The following is a 22,815-nucleotide window of genomic DNA, read 5'->3' as shown; positions in this document are numbered from 1 at the left end:
CAGACATCTATCCATAGATGTATGACTAACCTAGTATGGTAAATCCTAAATCAATGAATGTATTTACATGTAGCTAAGTATGTATAGGGGTATAAGTATTTTTAGTCTTATCGAATGAATTGTGGTGTTTTCCCCGAGTTCAGTGAAATGCAGATCTTGCATTTCCAATTCTATTTTTGTTCCTCTTTTGGATGTTACTACACTAAAGTTTTTACCATGTCAATTTGTTCGCTCCATTTACGCAGGTGTTTGGAAATCTCTAGGTGTATACTGCCATTTTTTAAATTTTTTTTCTAAATTGAATTTCAAAGCAAGCATGCTGGCAATCTTTTTTTAGTCTCTTGGGTTTTTTTTTTTTTTAATTTTCTGTACATAAACAATCCGTGATGTCAGGTACTCTACTGTCTAAACCTTCTAAAACTCATGCAATGTACAATTATTCATATTATATTAAAACAAATCAGGATGAATGTGAAAAGATCGGAATATCTTCTATGTTTTAAAATGAGGGTCCATCTTAGATCTATTCTAATTTTTGTATTCTATATTGTTGATTTCATTACTCATTCGAGCGTCCTGAAAAACAATCATTTAGGCCGTTAGTTTTCTCGTTTAAATTGTTTTACATTGTCATTTCGGGGCCTTGTATAGCTTACTATACGGCATGGGCTTTTCATCATTGTTGAAGGCCATTCGGTGACTTATCATAGAGTTGTTAATTTCTGAGTCATTTTGGTATCTTGTGGAGAGTTGTCTCATTGGCAATCATACCGCATCTCCTTTTTTTTAAATACCAAAAGAGATGACACATTACAAATACTTGTCGCACCCTTGGTCGCAAGAAACTATAGTCTGTGACAATGTACACTTTTTCATGTTATAATAATCGAATGCTTCTTTTTGTAATTTTATACGGAGCGGGTGTAAAAGTGTTGACAAAAGCACATTTTGTATGAGAAATTAAGGGCATACGATAAAGTAGAGATCCCTCGTTGATTTCTTCTTGAAATTTTGGTAAAAAGTCAATTTCAATGTGTACTTTTGAAATATGCAAAGAAAAAAGTACCTTCATGACTTACTTTTTGTGATAATTTGGTTCGTAATTTGCATATTTGGAAGAAAATCCCTGAAATTTCATAAATAAGGACTTTTAAAGAAAGTAACAATACTTTCGAAGGAAAAGCCATAACTTAACCGTTTTTTTTGTAAAATGTTCCCTTGATCCATGGCATCAACATGCTGAAACAAGTTTAAGGTTGAAACAGATTATTTTATTCCAAATTTAGATTGCTATATTCGAAATAAAGAAATTGATTATATTTTTGTGACTATTCGGAAGTGCAGAAAAAATTTCATCGTTGATTTTTTTTTCTTGACCTTTTGGCGGAGTGGTCTTGAATGACACAGTACTTGATTGATTTCAAAAGAAAAAAAATAGGGGTCCATGTGCTTGATTTTTCAATAAAAGCCACATTCCTTGATTTTTTACGACGCTTGTCAGTATGGCGCTAAATTACGTTATACCAAACTTTTTTTCAAAGCATTATTTCAACATTTTAACGGATAGCACGTGCGATCATAGCTGTTGTATCTTATGTGGAAATGCAATCTGATTAAAATTTAGACCTAGCTTGCTGTTCGGTGTGAGCCAATTCATCGTGTTGAAGACTGTTCTTTGACCTATAATGGTTTACTTTTATAAATTGTGACTTGGATGAAGAGTTGTCTCATTGGCACTCATACCACATCTTCTTATATCTATATTAACTCGCGTGTTCGTTTTTGTCGAGCCTGCAACTTTTGTTGCAGAAAGCTCAACATAGGGATAGTGATCCGGCGGCGGCGGCGTTAGCTAACTTCTTAAAAGCTTTATATTTTAGAAGGTGGAAGACCTGGATGCTTCATACTTTGTATATAGATGCCTCATGTTACGAAGTTTCCGTCAGTCACATGTCAAATGTCCTTGACCTCATTTTCATGGTTCAGTGACCACTTGAAAAAAAAGTTAAGATTTTTTGTAATGTTGAATTTTCTCTTATTATAAGTAATAGGATAATTATATTTGGTATGTGCGTACCTTGCAAGGTCCTCATGCCTGTCAGACAGTTTTCACTTGACCTCGACCTCATTTCATGGATCAGTGAACAATACGATATGCTATAGGTCAACTATATTTGGTGTATGGAAATATTTTATGATCTATATGTCAGTCGTGCAGGTTTTATTTGACCTCGACCTCATTTTCACGGTTCATTGCTCAGTGTTAAGTTTTTGTGTTTTGGTCTATTTTTCTTAAACTATTAGTAATAGGTCAACTATTAATAATATTTGTTATATGGAAGCATTGTTAGCTGTACATGTCTGCTTGGCATGGTTCATCTGACCTTGACCTCATTTTCATGGTTCATTGGTCTTTGTTTAGTTATCTTGGTTAATGTTAAGTTTATGTGACCGTTTTTAATAAAGCTTTATGCTTAGGACTATCAACATAATGTCAATGATAAGTTAAGAAGGCGAGATATTTCAGTGTGTGCACTCTTGTTATAAGATAATAACGGATTAAATTGATTGATTGATAGATTGGTTGATTTGTGTTTTAACGCCACTTTCAACACTATTATTCTACTTTGTGGCGATCAGTTTTTATTGGCAGATAAGCCGGAACAACGAAATCAGAGACCTTTATTTTATTTAGATTGGAGGAAATATAAAAAAAATATTCGACTGCATCGCGATTGTTGCAGTCAGCCAATTAAAATAACGAATTATAATGAAACGTACAAATCAACGGAATTACACGGACATACACGGAAATGAAATTAGATATTGGAGTGCCTCACGATTGGTGTCAATTTAAGTATCATTTAAGATGTGGATACTTAAAAATTCCAAAGATCTTTTAGAGTACATACAATCTAACTCTCTTTCATCTTGTAACAGTATTAAAACATTTGACTTTTCTACTCTTTACACATCACGATTTGTGTCAATTTAAGTATCATTTAAGATGTGGATACTTAAAAATTCCAAAGATCTTTTAGAGTACATACAATCTAACTCTCTTTCATCTTGTAACAATATTAAAACATTTGACTTTTCTACTCTTTACACAAGTACTAAAGTATTCCACATTCCAAACTAAAAGACAAATTAAAAGAGTTGGTATTTATTTACTTTGCTTCATAAAAAAGAATGGCCAACGTAGATACAAGTATCTTGTCTTAGGGAGGGATAAATCATACTTTGTAAAGAATCACTCTGATTCAAACAAAAAATTATCTGAAACCGATATTATCAAGATGCTTGATTTCTTGATTGACAACATATTTGTAACGTTCGGAGGACGTGTTTTTCAACAGACTGTCGGCATCCCAATGGTAACAAACTGTGCCCCTCTACTTGCCGACTTGTTTCTTTATTATTATGAGGCTGACTTCATGCAGCAACTTCTTAGGAAGAAAGATAAGAAGTTAGCAATATCCTTTAACTCTACTTTCCGCTATATAGATGACGTTCTTTCACTAAACAATTCAAAATTTGGTGACTATGTGGAACGCATCTATCCCATCGAATTTGAGATAAAGGATACTACAGATACAGTTAAGTCGGCTTCATATCTTGACTCACATCTAGAAATTGACAATGAGGGTCGGTTGAAAACAAAACTTTACGACAAAAGAGATGATTTCAGCTTTCCAATTGTGAACTTTCCATTTCTAAGTAGCAACATTCCAGCAGCACCTGTATATATATATATCTCCCAATTGATACGATATTCCCGTGCTTGCATTTCCTATCATGATTTTCTTGATAGAGGGTTACTGCTTACAAGGAAGCTATTAAACCAAGAGTTCCAAATGGTGAAGTTGAAATCATCCCTTCGTAAATTTTACGGACGCCATCACGAGTTGGTTGACCGTTATGGAATAACCGTTTCACAAATGATATGTTCCTTACGTCGTAACTACAATCCCCTTCCCTTTCATGAATTTGACCTACCGAATTAGACTATTTACCGGATTTGTAATCACATAAGCAACACGACGGGTGCCACATGTGGAGCAGGATCTGCTTACCCTTCCGGAGCACCTGAGATCACCCCTAGTTTTTGGTGGGGTTCGTGTTGTTTATTCTTTAGTTTTCTATGTTGTGTCATGTGTACTATTGTTTTTCTGTTTGTCTTTTTTCAAATTTAGCCATGGCGTTGTCAGTTTTGTTTTAGATTTATGAGTTTGACTGTCCCTTTGGTATCTTTCGTCCCTCTTTTAAGTACACTAGACAATTTTTTTTCGTTGATTTTTTTATATAAATAAGGCCGTTAGTTTTCTCGTTTGAATTGTTTTACATTGTCATATTGGGGCCTTTTATAGCTGACTATGCGGTATGGGCTTTGCTCATTGTTAAAGGCCGTACGGTGACCTATAGTTGTTAATGTCTGTGTCATTTTGGTCTCTTGTGGATAGTTGTCTCATTGGCAATCATACCACATCTTCTTTTTTATATTGGCATTAATCTGTGATATAACCACCAATATACTTGGTGTACATTCAAACTACAATTTTGATTTCAATATTTTATTTCTTTCATATGATATACAGTCTTTGGAAATGCATATAATAGACTGTCCAGTGATAAATTATGAGTCCGCTGATACCATAAATCTGGAAAAAAAGATGTATAGCTTGTTTGATTAGATGCAAATTATCATAAGATCTATATATTACTGATGATGTATAAATAATTTTGGTTGTATTGGTTATAAACAGTATTGTGTTTCTTGTGTCCATTTTATTCAATTTTCCCATAACAGATGTGAAACTTTGACAATATGATAATAAAGTATGCAACTATGCATTTGATGTAATACAAGGTACCTATCTGACAAAGATGCAAACTAATTGTGATAAACAAATTAGTAAAGGAGGAAATTAGTACTTGATTGGTACACATTTCATAATATCTAACCGTATTAACATCTTCTTCCAATAATTACATTTAATATTTTGTTTTTCAATTATTTGTTAATCCGAACGTAAACTTACTATGAGAATATTTGATATTTTCACAGCAATACTTTTAAAATCCGATTCCCTTATACAATTACTACAAAATACACGATTAGAATTTCAAAAGGACCATTCTGAAACAACTTATGAATATAACAATATTCAACAAAGTAGAAAAAAATTCTAATTGATTTTTAAATATCATGATATATAAAAGGAGATTTACGGGCGTTCACAGACAAAGTTGATATGTCATGAAATATAAAAGGAAACTTACGGGCGTTCACAGACAAAGTTGATATGTCATGATAAATAAAAGGAAACTTACGGGCGTTCACAGACAAAGTTGATATGTCATGATATATACAAGGAAACTTATGGGCGTTCACAGACAAACTTAATATGTCATGATATATAAAAGGACACCAACGGGCGTTCACAGACAAACTTGATATGTTATGATATATAAAACGAAACTCACGGGCGTCCACAGACAAAGTTGATATGTCATGATATATAAAAGGAACTTACGGGCGTTCACAGACAAAGTTGATATGTCATGATATATAAAAGGACACCAACGGGAGTTCACAGACAAACTTGATATGTTATTATATATAAAACGAAACTAACGGGCGTCCACAGACAAAGTTGATATGTCATGATATATAAAACAAACCTCGCGGGCGTTCAAAAACAAAGTTGATATGTCATGATATATAAAAGGAAACGTACGGGCGTTCACAGACAAACTTGATATGTTATGATATATAAAACGAAACTCACGGGCGTCCACAGACAAAGTTGATATGTCATGATATATAAAACGAAACTCACGGGCGTTCACAGACAAAGTTGATATGTCATGATATATAAAAGGAACTTACGGGCGTTTACAGACAAACTTGATATGTTATGATATATAAAACGAAACTCGCGGGCGTTCAAAAACAAAGTTGATATGTCATGATATATAAAAGGAAACTTACGGGCGTTCACAGACAAACTTGATATGTTATGATATATAAAACGAAACTCACGGGCGTCCACAGACAAAGTTGATATGTCATGATATATAAAACGAAACTCACGGGCGTTCACAGACAAAGTTGATATGTCATGATATATAAAAGGAACTTACGGGCGTTTACAGACAAACTTGATATGTTATGATATATAAAACGAAACTAACGGGCGTCCACAGTCAAAGTTGATATGTCATGATATATAAAACGAAACTCACGGGCGTTCACAAACAAAGTTGATATGTCATGATATATAAAAGGAAACTTACAGGCGTTCACAGACAAAGTTGATATGTTATGATATATAAAACGAAACTCACGGGCGTCCACAGACAAAGTTGATATGTCATGATATATAAAACGAAACTCACGGGCGTTCACAGACAAAGTTGATATGCTTTTGGCAAGGCGCATCATTCCACATGAAGTTGCTACCACGAACTAATTCGATACAATCTTCTCCACCCAAGTTCATGCTAGCACTGTCTGGTTGTCCTGGAGCCCATCTAAAATAATCGATTGACCTCCCTTCCTTAGCCCAGATCCACTCGCCGTCCACTAGCAAGTCGGTACCACTAATCCAAACATTAGTCTGATTTGCTGTTTCATATAACAAGTAGTTAAAAATAATCAATGTTTAATAACAACATTTTTTACCAAATATCATGCATAATGACCTTTTTCCAAACGAATCGGATTCATCAGACACGATTAGGCTGGAATTTGGAAAGAAATATCGGGAGCATAAATAAAAAAGAAGATAAAAAATGCAATCGCAAGTAATTGAAAATTCACAAAATATATATAAAATCTTACGATTAATTATTAAAGGAGTAGGTCCAGTAAGACCCCTTTTTGGCCCACAAATAAGGCAGTTTTACAAAATTGTCAAAATGTAAACTTTTAGTTATGTATTGGACAGAAGAATGCTTCGGCTACATACATATGGGCTGTTTTTGACAATACCATGTACATATATCGGGTAGTAGCACCATTAAGTCATTCTACATTACTGAAATCTTCACAATTCTAGCATTTTAGTTAAATTTAAGACGGTTTCCGCGTAAAACGGAAGTGGCCGCATTCGTGTTCATCCTTAATATTGAAATGTAAGTTGCATTTGATGATAATACATAACATATATAAAGGTTGAGGATGAACACGGATGCGGCCATTTTCATTTTTGACAAAAACCATCTGAAAAGTGACATTTTTCGGCATATTTGGTAGATTTTTCATATTTGAGCTTGAATCGGATAGTTTTTAATGACTAAATCAGTTAAAATCTTTCACATAAACTAATTGAATCAAATGAAATAGACACTTAAGTGTTTAAAAAGTGGTCAAAAATCTTTCGTCAGATGAACCTGAAATTTGATCCCAAAATCGGTCCTTACCGGACCTACTCCTTTGATAAACTTGAAAGGGCGGATATATATTAAATTACCATTTTTCCACGTTGAATTAAGGTAACTTTCAAGAAAGAGTTGTTCTGCTTCTGTCTCGATAACTGCTAATTCTCCCTGGTAAATTTCACAAAATTTCTGAAATAATTAATCATAATTATAATTACGTTTTTGTAGTGTAAGTAAAAGGTTCTCCAAAAAAATTACTCATCATCTGGACCGTCATAATCCAAGAATCAAGCAGTTCACGTTAATTTCAAATTTAAAAAGATTTTCAACAGCGACTGTCATTTGGAGTATGATCCAGTGTTTGAGATAATAGATTAATAAGACTTTAATGATAACAATTTGGTTGTTTCTTTGTTGGTTTTTTTTATCAATCGTTATTGCCGAAAATTTGGTGTTAAAATGTGATGTGTCAAGAGGAAAACAGTGAATAAACCAGACATAGAATCTGGCAATGAGTCATGAAACAACAATTACCAAATCTTTAAAAATGATATGATTCTTGTTTTTAGATCATGTACATATCAAATATATTACCATGGCTTGTATCCAGGAGACTCGAAGAATTGAAAACAAGTAACACGAATCTCCATTATGGACGAAACCACCTGGACATTCAGAAAGTACTACAAAGAGAAATTTGAAGAGTTGTAACAAAAGAAGTTGCTTTTGCTTTTTGTTCGTTGCTTTTTGTCCGACACTTTTGCTTTTTGTCCGTTGCTTCCGGTCCGTTTTGCTTTTAATATACCGTGAATTTATCCCGTCTATACAATATTTTCACTATTTTCTGCGTTCTCTTTATATTATCGATGATGCAATGTTTGTATTACTGCATTCATAACGGTAAACTAGGGCATTAGTCAAGAGTACGTTCAGGGTTACATGTACAAGAATTACGGACATTTCAAGGCGAGATAATCGTATGAATTTTCTATTCTGGTTCCCATATTGTTCTCGTCGTCTGGTGATCAGAAGATAAGAATTTGAAAAGATAACTCCCCTAAACGAACACCCCACAAAAAGATGTCGCTTTGCCGTAAGGCATATCTCGTAATAAATAATAAATTATTAGCATGTATACGATAATTTCAGACGCAATAGTTTTTAGAAGGAACCCCCACTATGACTATAAACAGATGAATGGCGAGAAAATAAATCATTAGAAAAAAAAAGTTTTGCCACTGTGACATACAAGAAACATATATGACATATATACACATATATGACTCTGGACATACCAATAATAAGAAAGGGAAAAAGGCAAATGAAAAAGTTCAAATTCGGCGACAAATGACCTTAAAAACTCTAGGTCAGCGAAATAAAGCTTTATAATGATCCTTGATTTTAGAAGAAATTTCCGAAGCAGAGATCAATAATAAATTAACTGTTGATTTAATAAAATTGAACAAGAAGATTATATGATACAGACCATTCTCTAAAATTGTATTTGAAAAGTAACGGTGTAAAACCAAAGTTGTGGAATAGAGAAAAGCTGTAAAGTCTGATTTTGTCATTGAATGTGAAAATTATTTGATTAAATATGTAGTTTATTGTTATTTCTGTATACTTTATTTAAGACAAATGTATCAACAAGTTTTGATTCCTTTATTCTACATTTGCCAGAGGTACAATGTATAGCGCGAGGGTTGAATTCTCACAAAACATGTTTCACTCCGCCGCATTTTTACGCCTGTCCCAAGTCAGGAGCTCCTGGTCTGTCTTTGTTAGTCTTGTGTGTTTTTTTTTAAATTTTAGCTCATTTATGTGTTTAATTTTTGGAGTTTAGTATGACGTATGGCCTGGTATGTATTGTGCATATTAACTACATGTAAGAGTGCCTATAAATGCACCTTTTACATGTCAATAAATTGAAACTCAATTTCATACAGGGAACGATAGTTTAGATAATTATATTCAGAATATTTTGTGTACAGAAATTGAACTTACCTAATGGTGATCCGAGAACAGCAAGAGTGATAAAAACTGACAAACATTTCTTCAACATTTCTATGGATCCAGGCTATCACAATTTTTGTCGTTCGAAGATTTATACTGAATACGGACAAATCTCTCAAAATATCCTCTAAACGTCTAGTAACGTATTTGAGAACGCAGTTATTTTTGTCCGTTACGATCCCTAGTCAAAGTACATGAACAGTTTACTTTTAAGATCGGTGTTTCTGTGTCCAAGGTCACAGGTTATCTAATGTATATTCTACTTTATTTCCACATTATTGAACTGAACATGACATTGATTGCCACGCTTACAATACTTGGACTGTTTGTTGTGAATGGTAAGATTCTTTTATCTTGTACTGGAGATTTTTAAAATATTGAATGCTTGGGGTTTTTTTTTGGTCATAAACTTAACGTTAACATTTTGTCAATCGTTTACTTCTAAAGCCTTGGTCACACCTTAACGGATAGCACGAACGGAATGCCAATTATTGGTATGTCAGATTTCTTGAGGTTCATAAATTCTTATTATTCATAATCGATCTTAGAGGAAGGACACGTCCTCACTATCAAGCAGCTCTTATTCAGGCAAGACGCTGCCCTTTTGGCGACATTTTGAAGAACAAACCAAAACCGCTTACACAGAAACATTATGAAAATTTATGCGATTTACATGTATTATTATTGTCGCCTTTAATTTTTCTGTATATCTTGTTCATCCGTTTTATCCAATACGCTTCCGTTAGGTGTCTGTTTTATGAGGTACTCGTCCGTTGGGTGTACGTTCGACATCCGTTCTGTCGGGTACGTTTCCGTTTCTCGTACGTTACATGTCCGTTGTGTGTCCGTTATGCATTCGTTACGCATCTGTTTAATTTGGTCAGTACATCTACGGACTGCCAACGAATAACAATTTGTCAACGGACAACTTTTATTTTCATCCGTTCGTGCTATCCGGTAAGGTGTGACCGAGGCTTAAGTTAACTCTTTCAATAATATATTTTCCAAATGTAACTTGGCAAACATGTAAATTCAAAGCATTGATTGCCAGCTATATTTTACAATTGGTTCAATTACCCCAAAGATGTGTTCTTGAAAGAACAAATACAGCATATATATAACTCATAATATGATGAATTAATTTTCCAAGAAAACAAAAATAAATTAATCTAATTTAATTACAAAATGTACGTAATTATCAAAACATCCATATTAGCGGTTTTTTTGTTTTTTTATGTTTTAGCTGTTTGCGATTGTCCTAATGGTTATATGAGGCATGACGATTCCTGCTATAAATTGTATGCTTCCACCAAAGCGTCATGGGCCGAGGCATTTGCAAGTTTTAAGATACATAATATATATATATGCTAATTTATTATTATGTAACCAATACTAAATATTCATATGAACTGCTGTATACATTTTATTTTCGATTCCTTTAAATTGTTTGGGAATAAGTTGTCAAGTTAGTGACCAATTGTAAAAGAGGTCGGTTTAGTGTTCTCTATATTTGTTTCAGTCATGAATGCCAGACAAATTTTAAAAAGTTATCCTCATCCTATCTTTATTAGTACCGTTATATTTATTTAACATGTATTAATGGTTTATAGTTCTAAAATACATTAACCTTTTCCTTAGTATTATTTCAAAGTTCATTTTTTTATTTCTGAAAATATCGTGCACGACAGTAACCGAAAAACAAAAATCTCAAGCCGGACATTTTGACATTAATATTTACTGTTGTATGGTAACGGTTCTTCTTCTGTTTAGGGATCTTCCATTTGGTTTTTAATAGAGAGAGCTAGGACGAAAAATGTTGTTCTGCATTTTTTTTAATGTAATCTTCTCCTGTCTTTTTATTTTTATTTTATTCGCTCCTGCATTTTTTTATTAGTTTATCCTGACATTTTTTACATACACTGTCATCCTGCCTTTTTTCCGCAAAGTTGTTCATCTCCCATTTTTTACTCATAACTCCTGCATGTCCTGCCTTTTTTCCAAATTTCATCCAAGCCCCCATAAAAATCAAATTGTAGCTCCCTTATGCTTTAATTACTATTTCCGTGATAACATTAGATTAAATCAGATGTGTTAATGATTATATATGTGTGTATATAAATCTGTTGTTTTATCACAGATGTATTGCCAAGTGTTTGGTTCCGATTTGGCAATAATTGAAACAGCAAGAGAACAGAACTTTGTAGAAGGTTTTCTTAGAAGGGAATTCAAGTCAGGTAAAGCTCTCCGAATATCAATCTTCTTCTTATAGGGTATTCATTTGTACATTTTGAACATCTAGCATGTTCGACATCAAATATTTAAGAAAAAGTATATACATGTAATAGCAACCAACAATCATTAATCATTATAGCTTTAATCACGATAAAACTGAAATTATATTTGATATTTTGAAACATTTTCCCGTACTTGCGTTTCTCTAGCAATGGGTTGAGATTCTTATTTTCACTCATTCGACGCAAGTTTATTTTTATAGTACAGTACTATCGAAATTACTTTTTGGGGACAAAAATGAACAATTTGGCTGAATCAGGATCAAGAATTAAACAAAGTTTCCCCTAAAAAATCAATGTTATGAATTTAAAACAAATTGAAGCACACTGAACCTTAATCAAAAGATCAATAAAATTGAGAAAGGAAATGGTGAATATGTCAAAGCGACAACCACCCGACCATAGAGCAAACAACAGCCGAAGGCAACCAATGGGTCTTCAATGTAGCGAGGATTCCCGCACCCGTAGGTGTCCTTCAGCTGGCCCCTAAAATATGCATAATAGTACAGTGATAATGGACGTCATACTAAACTCCGAATTATACACAAGAAACTAAAATTTAAAATCATACAAGACTAACAAAGGCCAGAGGCTCCTGACTTGGGACAGGCGCAAAATTGCGGCGGGGTTAAACATGTTTATGAGATCTCAACCCTCCCCCTATACCTCTAGCCAATGTAGAAAAGTAAAAGAATAACAATACGCACATTAAAATTCAGTTCAAGAGAAGTCCGAGTCTGATGTCAAAAGATGTAACAAAAGAAAATAAATAAAATGACAATAATACATAAATAACAACAGACTACTAGCAGTTAACTGACAAGCCAGCTCCAGACCTCAATTCAACTGATTGAAAGATTATGTCTTCATCATATGAATATCAGGTACAATCCCTCCCGTTAGGGGTTTAGTATCATACTATCATAAAATATATGAGAAGAACATAACCCGTGTCATGCCAACAACTGTTTTTTAGAAATAAATGTGTTTAGTTCCGATGCAAAGACCCTATCAGTGAATCAATGTTAAAGCCAAAATATGCAATTTTTAATGACCTGACAACAGTATCGTAACTATATCCCCTTTTAATAAGTCTATTTAAAGGTTTTGTTAGTTTCTGAGGAGAATACTGACATTTTTGTGCTTTATAAAGAATATTTCCATAAAATTTTGGATGTGAAATACCTGAACGTATTGACAGCGGACATTTACCGTTTAAGAGATATGTTGCGGGCAGGGTACACGTGAGCCCTGTATTCTGTGGTTTACCAAACTTAACAAAACTTTAGCAAGTATGTTTGACGTCCAAACATTCGACGTACAGTGCGATGATTTGTATTTGTTGTAACAATTCGTTGCTACCAATAAAAGTCCGTACACTGTACGTTGCTCAATATTCAAGGTGGAAATGGGAAGAAAAATTCCTATACACTTCGTGTTTTGTAAGTTTGTCATGGTAATGAATGTGATCCTGTATTATTTGAAGGGAAAGAATCAACTCATTTCCGTCATATATATCCTTTCACTTGTATGATAACCCTATCAACAAAATCGATTAAATGTCATTTCGAGAAAAAAATCTGTTATTTTGTTCTAGCTTTATAAAAAAGTTCAGTTCCATAATCTAGTGAAAATCACTAGTTGTGATCGAAATTTGGGGGAAAAATGTCACTTACGTTTATTATGAATATATAAAGGTATGTCCGATGGTGTGTGGATAGGAGGTACAGATTCTTTAGTAGAAGGAGAATGGCAGTGGGTAAAAACTGGAGTGTCCATCAACCAACAGGAATTCACTCATTGGTGGCCAGGAGAGCCAAACTCGAGTGGAAACCTCGGAGAAGATTGTATGGATCTCCTTCACCACGAAAATTATAACTGGAATGACGAACGGTGTGATCGCCAGGCAAATTTCCTTTGCGAAAAACCGTAAGTTTTGGAATTCATGTGTTCGATTTTTTTTTAACTTTAGAGATTTGATTAAAAGTTATCTTTAAAATATCATGTCATCTTCATGTCATCGTGAAGTAGGTTAAAGATAGATATAAGAAGATGTGGTATGAGTGCCAATGACACAGTATCCATCCAAGTCACAATTTATAAAAATAAACCAAATTAGGTCAAAGTACGTCCTTCCACACGGACGTACGCTCACACCAAACAACAAGCTATAAAGCCGCAGTTGCTTTTCTTGTTTGAATGGTTTTACACTGGTGAATTTGGGGGTTCTTAAAGGACAATTGTAAAACCATTAAAACAGGAAAAGAAACTGTCTAATCTATTATAAAAAAAAACGGGAAACCGAAACACTTATGAACCACATCAACAAACGAAAACTGGACCTACTTAATTTATTTTTTTATATAAAAAAGAAGATGTGGTATGATTGCCAATGAGATAACTGTCCACAAGAGACCAAAATGACACAGACATTAACAACTATAGGTCACCGTACGGCCTTCAACAATGAGCAAAGCTCATACTGCATAGTCAGCTATAAAAGGCCCCGATAAGACAATGTAAAACAATTCAAACGAGAAAACTAACGGCCTTATTTATATAAAAAAAAATGAACGAAAAACAAATATGTAACACATAAACAAACGACAACCACTGAATTACAGGCTCCTGACTTGGGACAGGCACATACTTAAATAATGTGGCGGGGTTAAACATGTTAGCGGGATCCCAACCTTCCCCCTAACCTGGGACACTGGTATAACAGTACAACATAAGAACGAACTATAAAAATCAGTTGTAAAAGGCTTAACTCATCAGATGGACACAAATACAAGAGGACGTGGCCGGGTACTTGTACATCCCGACAAAAAAAGACACTAGGAACAGATCTGAGAGTACTCGTAGTTATCTGACTGCTAGTTCAAAGCCACTAACAACTAATAAAACAAATCATGCATCTAAGACTAAACTATCAATCCGTACACATCCAACATCCAATGGGTTTAGTGTAAAGACGTCATAAACAGCCAAAGAAAAACATGACCTTGTGCAATGCCAAGTTACAGGTATCGACAGATTGTAGATCCATGAATGTGTATATGTATAACCTACTAGTAATATTTAGTTTGCTTTTAATTTACTGATAACAAAATCAATATTTATATCTTTTTCAGGGCGGCTACAGGACAGCAGATCATTGGATAAAGGGCGGACTTAATCATCATATGGTCGCTTACAAGTCATAAAAACAAAACAAATATATAAATTTTTATATATAGACTTACTGCCTTCTGATTATATGTAACAATAAGGCCTTCAACAAGGAAAACACCAATACCATCAGAATGTCAACAGGAAGCATGGTCATAAGCTTTCATGATGGTCTATATATATATGTAGCAACTCATATATTTAGTTTTGTTTTAATTTAACAAACACAAAATCAATTTTAGTACCAATATTGAATGCTAAATGTTGTTAAAACCTCTTTATTCACAACTTATTAAGACAAATGCTGGTCAATTTTTCAAGACTGTGTTTAATTTTGTTGGTATATCTGTAAATGTGGTGTGTTGATATGTTTATATATCTTCCATTGGCGTATACACCAGGTTTCTTTTTATCAATATTACTGTTTCAATACAATTTTTTTTTTTTTTTTTTTTTTTTTTTTTTTTATCTTCTAGCAGAATTGCAGGTACAACAAATACGAAATAAAACTATATAATGAATAAAAAAAATCGAGAATGGAAAAATTCGTCAAATGTTTTATTGAAGTTTAAACAGAATATAGGTCAACCAGTTTGAGGAAGTGCAAATCTTAAGCTCCACTTGTCCAAACGATGGTACATTGCAGTTATTACACGCACACATCTGAACTTGATTCTTGATATATGTTTGTGGTTCTTGATTCGGTAACTTTAGACTTGAGGTTATCAATTGTTATATCGATGGCACATGGTATGGGTTTGAATGTTCTTGGACCAATTAAACAAAGTCTTAATCTTCTACCTATCTCCCTAGTCAGCTGCTCTGGACAGTCTATATTAGGGGAGTCTCCAATATTTCGTTCAGCAAAAACTTCTTTTAAAGTCTAAAATATAAACAAACATATTTAAACAGTCGAAATATGAATCAGACTTAAGTGTATGATCCTGTATCTGTGGAGCTTTTTTTGTCAAGTTAAATGGTATAAACACGATATCATCTTTATAGCGGTACTTAAAGTTAGAGAGTGGTGCTATGATTTTCACTCTTCGTTAACAGCCCTGATTGACATGAACAAAGGAACAAGTCGATGAGAATTGCAGCGGTTTCAATATATATACATGTATCTATAATACTAAAATTACGAGGTCCAATTTGTCAGCCGTCATCACATAAAAACGACGAATCAAAGAATTCAACTTTATATATAACTAATATAGTACAAAGGTGTAGATTAAAAATTACACCACTCTAGTACGGGGCGCCGAATGGGACTCTTGTGGTTTTGTACTCAAAATTCAATTTTGTACGGACAAAAGTGACTTTTGTTCAACAAAAATAAGTTCAGTTTAACAAAATTTGTATCATACTACAAATTTAAAATTTTGTCATACAAAATTATCTATCAGCGGACAAAAGTCACTTTTGTCATGACAAAATTCATTTTTGTTACACAGACTTGAATTTTGTTACCTAATTTGAAAATTGGGCGACAAAAGTCAATTTTGTATTCAAATTAGTTTAGTTTGGTTTCTGTGAACTAATTTGCATACAAAATCGACTTTTGTTACACAAAATTGACAAAAATGAATTTTGTCTCAACAAAATTGACAAAATTGACTTTTGTCTCAACAAAATTGACAAAATTGACTTTTGTCTCAACAAGATTGACAAAATTGACTTTTGTCTCAACAAAATTGACAAAATTGACTTTTGTCTCAACAAAATTGACAAAATTGAATTTTGTCTCAACAAAATTGATTTTTGTCTCACGAAAGTCAATTTTGTCACATAAAAGTCAATTTTGTTGTTACAAAATTGAATTTTGTCGTCACAAAAATGAATTTTGTCGTCACAAAATTGACTTTTGTCTCAACAAAATTGACAAATTGACTTTTGTCTCAACAAAATTAACAAAATTGACTTTTGTCTCAACAAAATTAACAAAATTGACTTTAGTCTCAACAAAATTAACAAAATTGACTTTTGTCTCAACAAAATTGATTTTTGTCTCAACAAAATTGACAGAATTGACTTTTGTCTCAACAAAATTAACAAAATTGACTTTTGTCTCAACAAAATTGACAAAATTGAATTTTGTCTCACAAAATTGAATTTTGTCTCACAAAAGTCAATTTTGTCTCACAAAAGTCAATTTTGTCTCACAAAATTGAATCTTACCTCACACAATTGACTTTTGTGATTTAATTTCCATATCAGGTAACAAAAGTCAATTTTGTATGCAAATATGTTTATATTTGCATACCTTTTAGACAAAATTGACTTTTGTCATGACAAATATGAATTTTGTCTACAAAAATGAATTTTGTCATGACAAAAATGAATTTTGTCTACACAAATGAATTTTGTCATCACAAAATTGAAGTTCTCACAAAACAAGTCTGTAGCACATAGTTTTGTAAGACAAAAATGATTTTGTTATGACAGAATTGAATTTTGTACAAAACCACAAGAGTCCCATTCGGCGCCCCGTATCTAGGCCCTTTTGTTTTCCACGTAATTGATATTGCCAATAATTAAGAAGTTCCGGGTCCAGTCCGATACCGATACCAATAGTATATTCACCTGTTACCGATTACCTTATCTGTACGTTCCGCATCTGACAGGCGCACCACCAAACGGTGTATTCAGGATTAATATGCTAAATACACGGGTCATAATCGCAGGGTTGACACTACTAAATTGTCAAATTGCTACCTATTGTAGTATTTTGATCAGTAAGACTTTCTAAGATAACAAGACGAATACTAAAAATCTGTGACTAAAAATAAGGCGTATAGGTACAGTTTTCAATTTGTTAGCGGGCGTGACGTAAAACAGCGAATCAAAGAATTCAACTTTATTCATAACTAATATAGGACAATACTCCATTTCAGGACCTTTTGTTTTCCAAATAATTAATATTACCAATAATTGATAAGTTCCAGTTCGACGGGTTCAAACAGAAAGATTTGAAAGCAGAGAAAAATGTGTATCTTATAATCGGCATGACTTTATCAGATGACAATACTAATACTAAAATAAGGCTTGCGCATAGGTATACTTTAATTCAGTCACGGACCCGCGATATCACGGGTGTGTTCTAGTATATATATATATATATATGACCTGAAAAAAATTATGTGTGGACCTATTTCTTTTATACTTTGATGATTTGGGGTAAAACCCAACTTGTGTACGAAAAAGGAAAATGTTTAATTGATGATTTACATGTAAATGGTGCGGCATCGAAACATCAATTAATTTGAAATCCGACAGTAATTACTGGGGTAAAGCTGATGACCGTAACTGCATTCACGGTCATCCCAAGATGTCGGATGAAAAATTAGGTCAGATTCTGTATTGTCTGTTAAAGTGTTTCTATATCATTTTCTTTACAAATCATACATTAAAACGATGTAAATTTATAAAAGAATCACTCGAAAATCATTAATTACTTCCGAGAAATGTGCATGAAACGGGAAATTCGATTTGAAAAAATCGTTAAGATGACCGTAAATCATAATCAAAATATTTTCAAGATGACCGTAACATAAAACAAGGATGACTGTGATTGGTAAAAAGATGACCGTAACTTGTAAAGGATGACCGTAATTTGTAAAGACTGACTGTAATTTATATAGGACGACCGTAACTTTTATAGGATGACCATCAATTCTAAGAAATATCCGTGTTGTATTCAAAGCTTTTTTGTTGAGTTTGTCGAACTCAATAAGGGCTCGGTTAGCGGATATAAATATGTTTCATAAAGGAGTAGGTTCAGTAAGACCCCTTTTTGGCCCCAAAATATAGCAGTTTTACAAAATTGTTAAAATGTAAACCTTTAGTTATTTATTGGACAGTAGAATGCTTCTGCTACATAAATATGGGCTGTTTTTGACAATACAATGCACATATATCCGGTACTAGCACCATTAAAACATGCTAAATTACTGAAATCCTCATAATTCTAGCATTTTAGTTAAATTTTATACGGTTTTCGTGTAAAACGAAAGTGGCCGCATTCGTGTTCATCCTTAATATTGAAATGCAAGTTGTATTTTATGATAATACATAACATATATATAAAGGTTGAGGATGGACACGGATGCGGCCACTTTCATTTTTACCAAAAACCATCTGAAAAGTGACATTTTTCGTCATATTAGGTACATGTAGATTTGTCATATTTGAGCTTGAATCGGATCGTTTTTAATGACTAAATCGGTTAAAATCTTTCACATAAACTAATTAATTCAAATAAAATAGACACTTAAGTGTTTAAAAAGTGGTCAAAATCTTTCGTCAGATGAACCTGAAATTTGATGCCAAAATCGGTCCTTACCTTCTTTTTAACCGGATTTTTGTGACAAAAATGTCGGTTATTGATTTGGGGATGTACGGCGGGCGGTCGGTCGGGCGGGCGGGCGGCAATCAAATGTTGTCCGTGCATTAACTCATGAACCGTTCAACCAAAGCTTTTAAAATTTTACGCATGAAATGTTCTACCTAAGCTTCCCAAATTTTAATATGTTGTTACTGATGACAAAATGGAGGTCAAGTTCAATAATGACGATTTTGACTTTTACCGTTCAGGAGTTATGGTTCTTGAAATATTGAAAAAATGGTGTTTCCAGTCGTGTCCGTGCATTTTCTCATGAACCATTCAACCAAAGCTTTTGAAATTTTTATATGTTGTTACTGATGGCAAATTAGAGGTCAAGTTCAATAATGACGATTTTTACTTCAACCGTTCAGGAGTTATGGTTCTTGAAAGATTGAAAAATGGTGTTTCCAGTCGTGTCCGTGCATTTTCTCATGAACCATTTTACCAAAGCTTTTGAAATTTTTATATGTTGTTACTGATGGCAAATTAGAGGTCAAGTTCAATAATTCCCGATATTTCTTAGAATTGAGGGTCATCCTTTAAAAGTTACGGTCATCATTTACAAATTACGGTCATCTTAAAAGCAGTTACGGTCAGCCTTGTTATGAATCGCTGATTCTGTTACGGTCAGCCTTGTTATGAATCGCTGATTCTGTTACGGTCAGCCTTGTTATGAATCGCTGATTCTGTTACGGTCAGCCTTGTTATGAATCGCTGATTCTGTTACGGTCATCTCGATTGTGATTTACGGTCATCTTGGCGATTTTTTCAAATCGACTTTCCCGTTTCATGCACATTTCTCAGAAGTAAGTAGTGATTTCCGAGTGATTCTTTTATAAATTTACATCGTTTCAATGTATGATTTGTAAAGAAAATGATATAGAAACACTTTAACAGACAATACAGAAACTGACCTAATTTTTCATCCAACATCTTGGGATGACCGTGAATGCAGATACGGTCATCAGCTTTACCCCAGTGAGTAATCGCATATCACCAGTTAAATACCTTGACAAAGGTCTTTCTCTTCTCTGTGATTTTCTGTTCAAATATTGTACTATCAGGATAACTAAGTGCTTGTTTTACCATAGAAAGATTCTGTTTTAGGAAGACAATTGGCAAACGTTCAGTTCTTCTTACTGCATTTAAAAGGTCTAGAGACGATCTGTAAAATTATACATTGAGTGTTTTTTTTCATTGTTCAAAACTTTCCAAAATTAGATAAATAATGAAAAAGGAGCGATCTCAGGTTCCATTTACAGACTAGATGTAACGGTCCTTGCTTAAATCAATTCCAGTCGAAGCCGTTGAGTGTATTTAACTCATAGCTATTAAGTTCGATAAATCCTTACCACTGATTTTCAAAACTTACATTATAACCGGTGTGTAATGATAAGAATAAGGACAGGAATTTCTTTAACTAAGTTATACCCAATTCAATTTATTTTAAATGCAATAACCTACGCATTTTTTATGCTAAAAGTTTTCTTTAAAACAACCTCCTGGATAAATGGCGAAAAAGGCTTAAATTTATTTGGTTAATCGTGTTTGAATATTCAGCTTGAAAACAACCCTTTTGTTAGTAATATGGGGAATTTTATTAGTGTCTGTGTTCCATTTCTCTGTTAAGAAGTCAAGTTTTTCTCGAGCTTGTGTGATCTGAAAATGCCATATATAACTTATTAAGGTATAAGTAAATTTCCTTATATATTCGAGCACACGAGTAAATATGGATCAGAGTTTTAATCAGATTGCTGTCCTAGATGTGACATTACTGAACGCTGTAACATACTATTTCCAGCTTAACGTAATCATTTAAAAACAAAATCACTGACAAATTCTTTTTTTTAATACTATTGTTAAATTTCAACCAATCAGTAAATAGTGCCAAGTACAAGAAAGTAAAAGGACATACTTACGAATGAGGTTCTACAGCACTGTTAGAATGGTTTTCTCTTTTCCTTCTCTTTTCTCTGCTACACTCCATCAATAGCTGAAGATAGTTTTACAACAATAAAATATTTTATCTTGTGTGGCTGTCAATTGTCCCTTATACTCCCTTTTTTTAGAGAGTTTTCAGAATTTAAGTATTTTTTTGGTATATTTTTTTTTATCTTTCATGTGGTTTTTTTTCTGTTGACCAAGTTTGTCATATTATGAATTTTAATTATCTTTAGTATGTTTGTTTTTCTTAGCATCGTAAAAACAATCTATAATTACTATAAGTCATGTAGTATAACATAAGTATGAAATGAAATAACAATATTATTAATATTTCTTTAAATTACTTTTACAACTACAATAATATTTTAAAACAACCATTGACCTTATTTACAGTACGACGAACTATTGACGTTTTTTTTTACCACTAATATAGATTGACTTTACAATTTTCAAAAGATTCTTAAAAATTACTTATTGGAATTATGAGAACCATATAATCATATTGTTTTATTAGTTAGCATAGATACACTGTACTACCTGATTTGCACTCATGTCTGAAGGTACTAGTTCTGTGTCTGGTGATGGCCAGTATTCCTCGGGAAAGTCATAAACGCTAGGGTTTGGTGCTGGTCGTTTACCTTTTCTCTCTGTTGCTTTTGGTAAGGATTTGTGTTGGATAATATTAGTAGGAAGCATTTTTTCTGGTAAAGGAAGAACTTTGTTATTTTTACACACAGACTGTAAAAATCTTATCTTTTCGTCACACTTGATGTTACTTTTTGTCATCTTTAAAATATCTTTCTTGATGTTATCCCTAAATGAAAAAAAAATCTACCTGCACACAATCTGAGAATTTCAGAACCGCTCCTATTAAAATCTATTTGTGATGTAGGGCCTATATACCCAATTTTAGCTCCATCATTTACAACAACAGGTCGAACCTTTCAAATTGTTTTATTTAGTAAAATTTATATACAACACTGAGAAACTGTATTTACTTTAGGGGTCCCGACCCTTATAGAGCATTTCTAAACTATACTAAACATAAAATCTTACCCTAACCCATACCTAGCCATAACACTAGCCCTAACCATCAAACATAACCCTAACCTAAAACATCCCCTAACCTAACCATTACAATGAATGAACCCTACCCCTAAATTATAGGGACCCTTAAAATAAAAGAAGGCCAACCTTTATAAGTAGATTGAAGTTATTTGACTGTAACTTATAATACATGATACATAACGTAGATGCCGTCACTCGCATTTGATTTAGAGTCACTTAAATCTAGAAGATGGAAACATGATATATGTAAAACATATAAACAGACAATTTATTCGAAATGAGTATATCGCATACTAGAGGCCACAACTGTAAGATAAGTCAAGCAACTGATATTACTATTAGTAAAAAAACTTTTCTCAAATCGAGAAGTAAACTCTTGGAACCCGCTTCCCGCCTCTACTGTCATTGCGCATACTTTGGACATGTTCAAAAGGAAATTGCCATAACCTATTACCAAACATGATGTCTTACCTTTCTTTACGTAAGCTGTCGTTTTTATCTTCCACGTCATAAAACACGAAATTATGTATAGCACATAGCCGCCAAAATGACGCTGTT

The 22,815-nt window shown here is 33.2% G+C and overlaps 3 protein-coding genes across 3 annotated transcripts; 1 reads left to right on the top strand and 2 right to left on the bottom strand.

Moving 5' to 3' along the window:
* Positions 1–4,596: 4,596 nt before the first annotated feature.
* LOC139516946 (perlucin-like) lies at positions 4,597–9,531 on the bottom strand. The gene is made up of 5 exons (XM_071307430.1): positions 9,391–9,531; positions 7,981–8,069; positions 7,479–7,575; positions 6,403–6,631; positions 4,597–4,661 (listed from the first exon to the last, which is right to left on the bottom strand). Exons 1-5 carry the CDS (start codon positions 9,446–9,448, stop codon positions 4,637–4,639), a joined length of 498 nt encoding a protein of 165 aa, XP_071163531.1. The 5' UTR covers positions 9,449–9,531; the 3' UTR covers positions 4,597–4,636.
* A 52-nt stretch (positions 9,532–9,583) lies between these two features.
* Positions 9,584–14,931, top strand: LOC139516945 (perlucin-like). Its single transcript, XM_071307429.1, has 5 exons — positions 9,584–9,737; positions 10,643–10,734; positions 11,537–11,633; positions 13,388–13,619; positions 14,825–14,931. Exons 1-5 carry the CDS (start codon positions 9,650–9,652, stop codon positions 14,853–14,855), a joined length of 540 nt encoding a protein of 179 aa, XP_071163530.1. The 5' UTR covers positions 9,584–9,649; the 3' UTR covers positions 14,856–14,931.
* Positions 14,932–15,402: 471 nt separating this feature from the next.
* Positions 15,403–22,815, bottom strand: LOC139516944 (uncharacterized). Its single transcript, XM_071307428.1, has 5 exons — positions 22,729–22,815; positions 21,727–22,003; positions 21,165–21,238; positions 20,254–20,410; positions 15,403–15,744 (listed from the first exon to the last, which is right to left on the bottom strand). Exons 2-5 carry the CDS (start codon positions 21,973–21,975, stop codon positions 15,511–15,513), a joined length of 714 nt encoding a protein of 237 aa, XP_071163529.1. The 5' UTR covers positions 21,976–22,003; positions 22,729–22,815; the 3' UTR covers positions 15,403–15,510.

The sequence above is a fragment of the Mytilus edulis genome, chromosome 3 (assembly GCF_963676685.1).
Source record: "Mytilus edulis chromosome 3, xbMytEdul2.2, whole genome shotgun sequence".
NCBI classification, from domain to species: Eukaryota; Metazoa; Mollusca; class Bivalvia; order Mytilida; family Mytilidae; genus Mytilus; species Mytilus edulis.
Note: the sequence above shows the minus strand (reverse complement) of the source record. Positions and strands in the feature narration are given on the sequence as shown.